The 9,972-nt window shown below is 46.1% G+C and overlaps 1 protein-coding gene across 1 annotated transcript in view; it reads left to right on the top strand.

Annotated features, from left to right (window-relative positions):
* Positions 1-930: 930 nt before the first annotated feature.
* Positions 931-9,972, top strand: part of KIAA1671 — a gene marked incomplete at its 5' end in the record, with an annotated part of 44,347 nt that continues 35,305 nt past the window's right edge. Inside the window, 4 exons of the mRNA XM_080628382.1 lie at positions 931-2,525; positions 3,629-3,722; positions 4,339-7,518; positions 8,303-8,413. Coding sequence (XP_080484508.1) covers positions 931-2,525; positions 3,629-3,722; positions 4,339-7,518; positions 8,303-8,413 — 4,980 coding nt within the window. The remainder of the gene's footprint in view (positions 2,526-3,628; positions 3,723-4,338; positions 7,519-8,302; positions 8,414-9,972) is intronic.

Genomic DNA, 9,972 nt, shown 5'->3' with positions numbered 1-9,972 from the left:
CAGACCTTGCAGTCTGACCTTTCAGGCTGTAGGTGGCAACTTCTGTTGATTCTTTAATAACTGTCTGAAACCCCCCATTTTTATTTGCTGTGTGCAGTTAAATGAGGTCGGTTTATGCTCCCACCTGGGAGCCAGCTCTTTTCCCTTCAAGCGCGCCGGGTTTTTGTCTCGTGGTGTTACCTGTGTGCATCTGGGTCTGTGCCACCCTGGAGTCTGAAGCTCTTTGTTTGTGTGCAGGAGAGGCCTGAGCAGTGCTGCTGCAGTGATCCCTTCCCCTGCTGTTAATGTCATCGTGGGCACCGGGACCCTGCTCTCACTATGAGGAGTGAATCCAGTTGTATGGAGTGGTTCCAACAGAAAATGCAGATTATGGTAAGTGGCAGCAAAGCTTCTGGAGATGCGTTTATTCCATTGCTGAACTCTAGGCCTTAGCTAATAGGTAACAACGCTTTCAGACACACCAGTCTTGCTGGTTTTGTTAACTGCAGGTACCTTCTCAATGCAGCTGAGCAGCTGTTTGTGTTTTCAGAAGGAGCTCATGTCAACACTGAGATGTTGGCTTTCAAAAAGAAATCTGTTTCTTTATTTTGAAGCATCTCAACCCTTGAAACTTACTCATGGGAACTGTGTGCAGAGCTCTTGTAGGTTTTGTGATGTATTCTTTGATTGTTAGGTCTGATCAGTGAATAATGGTGTTGCTGTTTCTCTAGGGGAGGAGGAGCAGGATGTCTGTCCTTGTGATACACTCTGTAAGCAGCGTCTCTGAAAGGCACCTTAATTTGAGTTTAGCTGCTGCATGAATTTAAATTGGCATGATGTTATTTGATATTCCTGCTGACTCCACATCAATACTTGCATTTCCTTTCTTGTTTTGCAGGTCCCTTTTCCTTGTTGGATTTTCTCAGTTCTGTTGAATGTGTAATTACAACTATGGCAACAAGAGTAGAAATAAATTCGCCTTTGGCGTCTTTGACGACAGTGCCTGACTTAAATGAGATCAGAAAGGAGGAGAAATCACAGCGTGTGTATGTAAGTGTGCTTTCAGATGCAACTAGCAAGGCAAAGGAGGCTTCAGCATCACTGACTCTGGAAGAGAAGAGCAAGTTTGGGAGCACTTTGAGATCTGCAACGATGCCGTCGCTGGGATCACGGCCAAGGCTCTTCCCAAAGCCCTTTTCCAAAGAGAAATCTTCAGATACTTTTGCAAATGTAAAACCACCCGTTCCAGCTTTCAGATCAAGTAGTCTTATTAGAAAGGCCCCTGAAGAAACATCATCTGCTAAGGTATTGAGTGGAAATGTTCCTCCATTAGTAGATCAGAAAGCAATAGGCAATGAAAGTAAGGCTGGCAGTGAAGTGGTCACAAACATGACTTTCTACACTGGGCCCAGCGCAAATACTGTCATTCTCTTCGAGGCAGCAGGCACAGAACAAGCAAAGGTGAGCCTGGCCCAAGAAAAAAGGGCTGCTGATGACTGCCGAGTATTTACTACTATGCAAACGAAAGAGCTACAGTGCAATGCAAAGCTGGAGAAACCATCAGAGACATGTAGGAGTCCTGAAGGGTCTCTCCATAGGCAGATAGTGCTTTCCTCCAGTGTCAGACCAGTTTCTTGGAACTCCCTCAAAACTGCTGAAAAGAAAGATGCTTCTGAAGTTCATCCAGGGGAGAAGCCCAGCGATGATGCAAATAGCATCAGCAGAAAAGCTGATGTCTCCATTGATGTGCAGCAAAAGCCAAAACAAAGACCAGTATCTGCTATTTTCCTGGAATCATTACGGGATCAAAAGCATCGCACTGTGGAAGCTGCTGAGGAGACATCTACAAAGAAATCCTGGGCTACGAAACCCAGGCCTTTGTCCATGGACCTGACAGCGAAGTTTGAACAGAAAGATCTTTCTCCTTGCACGAAGACTTGTTCATCTCATGACAGCAAGGAGAATGCATCAATGACATCTTTTACTGATGTGGGCTGTCTTGATCAGGCTGAAATGAGGCCAAAACCTGAAGAAACTGAATTTAATAAAGGCACTTCTTCCAAACCAACTCTGAAGTGCAGTAGTCAGGACATTGGCATTCTAAATAATGGAAAATACATCTGGGAAACAAAGCTTAAACCTAAAAGTGAACAAATTGAGACAAAACCAGAACTAATGAGTAACTCGCAGGGTTCAGAAAGGAGCCATGAAAGCCCGTGTGAAAGCAGAACTGTTAAGGGGGTGAAAAGACCGGATCAGAAGGACGTGTGTATGATCCCAGGCTCTGAAAGCCCTGCAGCTTCCTCAGAAACAGAGAACGCCATTGTAAGAGGTAGTGTTAAAAAACACATTAGTTTGTTCACTCCCGAAAATCCCAGTACCCCGACGGATCCAGAGCTGCTCCCGTCAGCGGCTGAGAAGGAGAGCAGAAGTGTGAGCATCCAGCAGAGAATCAAAGAGCTGACGACAGAAACTGCCGAGGCCCAGGCAGGAAACCTGCGCCGGTCACTGCAGTCGCGACCACGTTCTGCAGACTTCACCAAGTTGTGAGTTCAGAGCGGTTCTGTTTAATCCTCCTCAGGCCACCTCATGCAGTAAAACTTGAGCCCTCAGTACAGTAAAACTGATCTTTTTGGTTCCGCTAAATGTAATTCTTCTTTATACTGTTATTCTTGAGCCCTTTCCCACCTTTTCCTATTCGAGAAGTAGGAAATAGACCCTGTCAATAGCTGCAAAAAGCAGCAGAAATAATGCTGTCAGCTTTGTGGCCTCTGCCTGTTGCTGTAACTGTATCTTATTAAAATCTGATGCGTTTTGGAATCTCGAGGTGAGCACTTTAGCCTGCAAGCTTCTCTGTCTCTAAGGCAGAAGGATGGTTCCCGTGTCTCTGCCAGCAGTACCAGAGTATGGGGTTTTCAGCCAGACAGCAATCTGATTTTGCTGTCGTATTAAAGCCTGAAGATCGATGATGTCTGTGCTGCCTGAGCTGTGGCCCTGGGCAGTGCTATTAGGGTAATATGAGATCTGCTATTTTTATACACCCAACCAAAGGAGCGAAAATCCTGTCCAGTACAAAGAGATTTAGTCCAAGATAAATGTGTTCTGTCAGTGCCAAGTTGGGTAACTGTGGCCAGCAGTAGAGGGAGGGGATTTTCCTCCTCTGTTCTGCTCTGCTGAGACCCCCTGAGCTGTCCTGCATCCATGCTCATGATTGTCTGTCATGACAGAGAGAGAAGGACAGAAAAGTGATGGGTGTAGGTTGTGTAAGGGAGATGTGCTTCAGGTGATGAACACAGTGGGTGTTTTTCAGCAGGACCTGCTTTGTAAACCTTGGTCTTGTAACATTGGGATCAAAATAAAGGTATTTACCTGAGGAGTGAGGGTACTGGTATTGTATCCGCTGCGCCTCATCACCTCTCAATCTTACACTATACAGTCAGCTGCATAACCAACCATTTTTTGGGAATCAACAATCCTTTGGTCTTGATGCGATGAAACCACCACACACCGTTGCTGACTATGAAATGCTGATGTTTCTCCTTTAAGAAATACAATTTATTGGCTAATTTCTACCAGTCTGCTTTGGTGCAAGTGTATTTGCTAAGTAACTTGCTGGAGTAAAAGAAGTAACAGAAATCTCTTGGTTTAGGTTTTCAAGTCCGACCTCAAGCAGGGAAGCAAAGCCTGAGAAACCTGCTGAAACGAGAAATGACTCCATGGGTGAAACACCAGAAACCCCCAAAGTAAGAAAGTGGCACCAGGCCGGTGTGCTCTCCAGCTGAGTGTGCATTGGTTTGGAAGGCAGAGAGCACTGTCCTGTGGGTCTTTATCGATCAGTGACTTGAAAATGGGTATTGAGAGTATTGAGAATGACATAATCCTAATAGGTTTACTTGTGTGAGTCTATCTTTAGGACATGCTGATCAAGTAGGGAAGTCTTCAGTGCGGAGTGGATCTGTGGTAGCTGGGGTTATGAACCTTCTCAAGTTTTGTACTGTTTTGGCATGTGTTGTCTTCTCTGGAGTTTGTGGGTATAAATTCACCACAGGTTAAACTGTCTTGTGGAATCCATGCTCAGAAGCTTGGTCCTGCATCTCATGTACCACCACATCTTTCCTTTTTCTGCATTAAAAGCAAAAATCAAGCTGTGGGGTAATTCTGTTACAATCAGGATTCAGGAGCTGGAGCTACACGTTTGCTTAGTTACCTTGGTCTGAGTGGATTCTGTGTTCAGAGAACATGGATGTGTTTAACTTGACCAGACCATGTTGCACAGAGTAGGTGCAAGTAGCTTTATAATAAGCTTTATTCCACACCTTTTCAATGTACTCTCCTAACTGTTGGATTTTCCTGTTCCAGAGCAAGGAGCTCAAGCTTGGACATGGCACTGATTGCACTGAGGCACATGCTACTGGGAACCCTTGGAAAGCCCGGCAGATAGTGAAGATAACGCATAAAGCTGCTGAGCTGGAGAGGAGTAGGAGCTTCCTTGGAGACAGTCAGCGTTTTCCCCAGCAAAGTGACAGCTCTGTCTCCTTCACAAGCAGCTTGGAAAGGAAACTAAACCCAAGCACACCTCTGGAAAAGCCCTGCATTAAAACTGTCCGTGCCACCATGTTTGACCATCATGTCCAGAGGCATAACGTTGCTGCTGATCACCCTGGAGCTGATGCTGCTCTGAAAGTGAATGATGAGCCCAAGGCAAAGCACAATGTGATGACTTCAGGGCACAGCAGACGCTCATGGATGGGAGAAGTGGAGGAAACTACTGGTATAAAGAAAGAGTATCAGAAGCAGCCTGATCTATCAAAACATACAGCAGATGGAGAGAAAAGTGGAAAACCAGCTTGTTCAAGTGAAGACAAGAAAATGACTTCAGGAATTCTCTTGGAAAAATCTTTGGTTGAGAAAAGTGAAAAGCCCCCTCCTAAAACTGCAGAGGGCTCTGTGATTTACCAGAGAATAGAGCCAAGATATGAAATCTTCCAGACCTGCGGTGAGAGAGTTCTTAGTGAAGCCATTACAATGGCTCCAGAGAAAAAGGCCGTGACTCTCAGAACTAGAAAATCATCTGTGAAGGAGAATAAAGCCGATGAGGATGTTTCACACACCGGTCAGTTGGTGAGGACGAGTAGTAAAACTCTGTACTTGAAAGAAGATAGTGTTATTTCAGAAGCTAGAGACACAAAGGTGTTTGCAAGCAGAGCTGCTTTGAGAGAACCCACTGAGTGCACTTTACCTGAACAGAAAAAAGATGCTGATAAGACTGGTCCAGTATTAACAGCTGAGAAAATGCCCTATTCTGCAAACAAAAGTAAGTGTTTGGGAATGAATGAAGAAGCAAACAAACTGCATTTTGGAATTCAAAATGATAAGAGTGAAGCCTCTTCCTTGGATAGAACAGAGAGGTCCAATGTAATGAAATCCTCTTCTGAGAAAAGGAGTTTTGGACCAGGAGGGACAGAGAGCTATGAATTCAGAACCAACTTGGATTGGGAAGTTACTTCAACAAGTGTCAATAAACACAGGGCCCAGTCCTCTGTGCTTTCAGGTGGACAATTCAGTACATCATCCAGTAACCCCCAGCCTGACCCAACAGCTCTAACCGTTAACAAAGAGGTGCCCAGGGCCTTTGGTTTAAGGAAAAGTCTAGACTTCACTCGCAAAGAGCAAGACTTCAGCTTAGATGGTCCGGCTCGTGAAAGCAGTGACAAAACCCGAGTCACAGATCCAGAGGAGAAAGTCAGGAGAAGCAGAAGCAGCGTTTCGGACTTGAAGATTTCCGAGAGGTGGAGGAGGAGAACCCTGCCTCAGGACTCCATCAGGACAGAAGAAGTCCTCTGGCTCACCCCTGAGAATACCAAATGGCTGAGCAGGACAGATTCACTGCAGTTGGATGAAGGCTTGGTTAAAAAGAGAAGCAAAAAAAGCAGCGAAGGGGTGGAAGGGGACGAGGCAAACCGGGCTGCTCTTGGCAGGCATGATGATGACTTGAAACACCAGAGTTCTCCCTTTGGGCCAAAGGCAACTTATTTTGCAGTGACTTACCAGGTCCCTGATAACAAAAAAGAGAAAAGCCTCATTTGTGCTCCCAGTGTGAGTGAAACCAGAACAAGTTGTAGCTCAAGTGAGGGAGCAACAGTTAATTTGGACCCTGGTCTTCCGGGCAGGTCCAAATCTTCCTTGCAGCAACCAAATGCAAACATGAGGAGTACAAACTGTAGAGAATCGTCACGGGAAGTGCATATTAACAGGGATTGGGGCAAAGATGACCACAAAGATGATATGTTTTCCAAGAACATTGCCTTTGGGAATTTTCATGTGTCTACAAAAGATCACCAACAGTACCATGAAAAAGGGTTGGATCCTTCTAAAGAGAAAATTATAGATGTTGATGCTTTCCTGTTAAAACAGGATCTGGAAAGTCCAGCCCAAACTGATCTCAAAGGTAGCAGAAGAAAAGCCTCCTCTTATCTTGAGCCCAGATCTCCCCTGCGTTTTGCACAGTTACCTAAAGAGAGTGAACCAGCCCCCCAGACACGGGGTGAAAATCACTCTGATTTCTGTGGGAGGAAGGCTGAGGATGGCTACAGGTCCCACATCCTCGATATTGATGCGCTTATGGCAGAGTACAAAGATGACTCCGTGAAGGCCAGTAATGTTCAAGATAAGCTCTTAGAAGAGCAGAGTTCACTGAGTAGGGAGAAATCAAAGAACAAGAGAAATGAGTTGGATAGGGTGGCTTCTTCCTCTAGCTGGAAAGAGTGGAAGGGATCAGGTCACTATTCTGTTAATAACAAACAAGGTGAGTGTGCAGAGGAGTGCAACAGGCCGGAGAAACTAATTCTAAACGAAAAGAGCAAAGAGAAAGAGGAATCCCATAGCCCCGAATTGGATAAACCAAAGTCCAAAGACAGAAAGTTCCTTCCTCCTTACTGGGGAAGTCTGAGCAACTTTAGTCCAGATAAGTTTGTGAGCTCCCCTGTGGAGTTCACAAGGAAGAAAACGTTCATCGTTGATGAGGATGAAGATGTGAACTTCAGTTCCAGGAGTCAGAGTTCAAAACTGGTGATCGATAAGGTACAGCCCAGCAGCGCGGTTGGTACGGACCAAAGGGTGGAAGTGAATTTTGCTTCCAAGTTATCCATTAAGGCAGACGATGGCCTCTTACAGAAGAAGTTGGTCGCAAAAGAACAGTCCCTGGAGGTGTCTCCAGAAGGTGATTGGAGCAAAAATGTAGCAAGGATCTCCATAGTGAGGAACAAGGACAGTGCAAATAAGACTGTGTGTGAGAACGACTCTTCCAATGTGAAAAGCAAAGCTGATTGGAAGAGCTTAGGAAGTGCATCCCCGGATTTGAGACGATCCTATTCGGAAAAGAGCCGCCAAGGGAAAGACAATCTGCTCCTGCTGCAGGAAGTGAGGGCAACAAAGGATCTGCACCCATGCAGGCAGAGCTTCCCGCTGGAAGGAGCCGACAGTGCATGGAAGCACAAGGTGGCAGCTCGGTCAGAGTCATTCTTCTATGAGGATAAAAAGGTATGACACAGGGTATCCAGGTGTTCCTGGAGCTAACATTGGAAGTGAGGAGAAGCTTTTATTAGGTGTCTACACAGGTTTTCAGTGTCAGCTGTGTGGCAGCAAGTGAGCAGGGCTATCCAGTAGAGTGCCTGTCCTCTGGCTTGTGTTTCTTGAGGAATCTGTATTGTGCTTCATGACTGGATTCTTTCAAGTGTATAAATATTGATGTTTCCATGGAGAGCCTGAAAAAGCTTTGAAATGTGTGTGTATGTTATTAGTGCTAGGATGTTAAACTGTTAGCTCTGCAGTTCTGTAATGATTTGAGAAGTTGAGGTTTATTTTGCAAGTTGTCAGCAGTGAGCTTGGAGTTCTTTTGGGTTGTTTTTTATTTTATCTTTTTTTCTGAAGGAAGCAAATCCATGGAATCCCAGAACCCCAGCCTGGGTTGGGTTGGGAGGGACCTTACAGCTCCTCCAGCTCCAACCCCTGCCACGGGCAGGGACCCCTTCCACTGGAGCAGCTTGCTCCAAGCCCCTGTGTCCAACCTGGCCTTGAACACTGCCAGGGATGGGGCACCCACAGCTTCTCTGGGCACCCTGTGCCAGCGCCTCAGCACCCTCACAGGGAAGAGCTTCTGCCTAAGAGCTCATTTCAATCCATTCTGTATTTTTACTGGATGAATGGCCCTCAGCTGTAGATGAAACTTCCCTGCTGATGCTGACTGGTGAGACGTTGATGCCTGTGATGTTTTCTCATTTTGCATTTTTGGCTTTGAACTTCCTCTGGTCTTTACTTTACACAGGCGTTGAGGAGAGAGTGGAGCAAGCAGAGTTCAGCTGGAGCAGACTTCTCCCTGGTCTCTACCCAGAGAAGCCACCACAGCTTTTACAAGGAGAGAAGGGACGACGGGACGGTACGTGGCTGTGGGGAGGTTCTCGCGTGGGGGCTCTCAGCTTAGATTGTGAAAGCTGAAATACTGCACAGACAGAACCGTGTCAGAGCCTGGAAAATGACAGCTTCAGACTTGTTCTGTGAGGAGCGCACAGAGCTGTTTATGTGAAGGAATCCCAGCTGACGTTTTGGGTTGTCTGATTTGTCTTTTGGGGTAAGCTGCCGCTTAGAGCCATTGGGTGGTGTTCTCCTAAGTCGCAGGAGGATGTCCTGACCTCAGCCCACAGTGGAATTTTCTGCTGGGAAATGGTCTCCTGTGTCCAGGCGTTGTGAAATACAAGGCAAGAACCTGGATCTTCCAAAAGCTGCATAAATGAAAGATCAGAATTTTCTGTGGGAAGTAAAGGGCTTGAAGCCACATCAGCAGTACAGAGCTCTGCAGTTGTAAGAGGGACACTGGTGCTGCCACTGAAATCCTTCCTTACTGGAAGAACTTGTTTGGAACCACTGCGAGTGCTGTGGGGGTTTTGTTGGGTTTGTTTTTAACCTTGTGCATGGAAACAGATTTAATACACTGGAGTAACACTGGTCGCTTCAGGGTATGCTCTGTTGTAACTCCACACACCCGTCTTTGCTGTCTTTGGAAGTCTGGGTGTCCCACGTCTTTTCAGAGCTCTTCCAACTGTGTGGAAAGGGGTGGCTGAAGGGTGTTTCCAGACTGGCTGTCCCAAGGTCAGCTATCCTTTTAGTCTGCTGCACACTCGTGTGGTGACTGAGAGTATTGCTCCTTGCAGAGATGCTGGTTTTGTAGTTACTCACACTGCTATTAGCAGCCCTTCAGCTGGGAGTAGACAGAAAGATAACAAAGGAGAGGAGCTAAGTGAGTTCTTTCTGTCTCTTCTAATGAAGAAAAAGGAAACCTCTAAGTATTTTGTAAAAAGTTTCCTAATAGGAGTTCTGGAAACAGGCTTATAGTGTTCCAGTTGTAGTCCTGAAACTTCATGGGAGGTATCAAAAGGCTCATATCCCCTGGTCCTTCCCATTCTCATCTTGAGTCTTCATCTTAGGGGAACTTGGGGTATTTACAAAGTTGGTGATTATCATTTGATTCCTAAGAGCTGTTAAATGGCATCAGCTTATGGTGCAGATGTGTAAGATGATGTTGACAAGGTAGAATATGGGGGAGAAAAGTGCTGTCAGCAGTGCTGGGATGGTTGAACTCTTCAGGTGCTGTGCTCGCATAAACATGACTTATTGTCCAACTTGGTCATGAAGTGTGAGGTTACTCAGGGTAAACCTTTGACTTTGTCCAGCGTAGCCTGAAGCAAGAAAGGAAGCCTGTGAGCCCTGCTGGGCGAGAGCACTCAGTGTCCAGCATCCACTGGAATTGCTCTGAAGAGCCAGATCATGGTGTATTTGCTCTGCAGAGCAGTGGTAGCAACAGGGGCAGCCAGGCCTTTGTGTGTGTAACGTGGTTGGGAGGCAGAAAGCTCACCATGCTTTCTTGTTTGCCAAAGCCCCACATAGATAGCACAGAAGATGATGTAAAACTGAACTGTTTCTTCTGGCAGCAAGGTTGAA

Source organism: Psittacula echo (assembly GCF_963264785.1).
Source record: "Psittacula echo genome assembly, chromosome: 13".
NCBI lineage: Eukaryota > Metazoa > Chordata > Aves > Psittaciformes > Psittacidae > Psittacula > Psittacula echo.
Note: the sequence above shows the minus strand (reverse complement) of the source record. Positions and strands in the feature narration are given on the sequence as shown.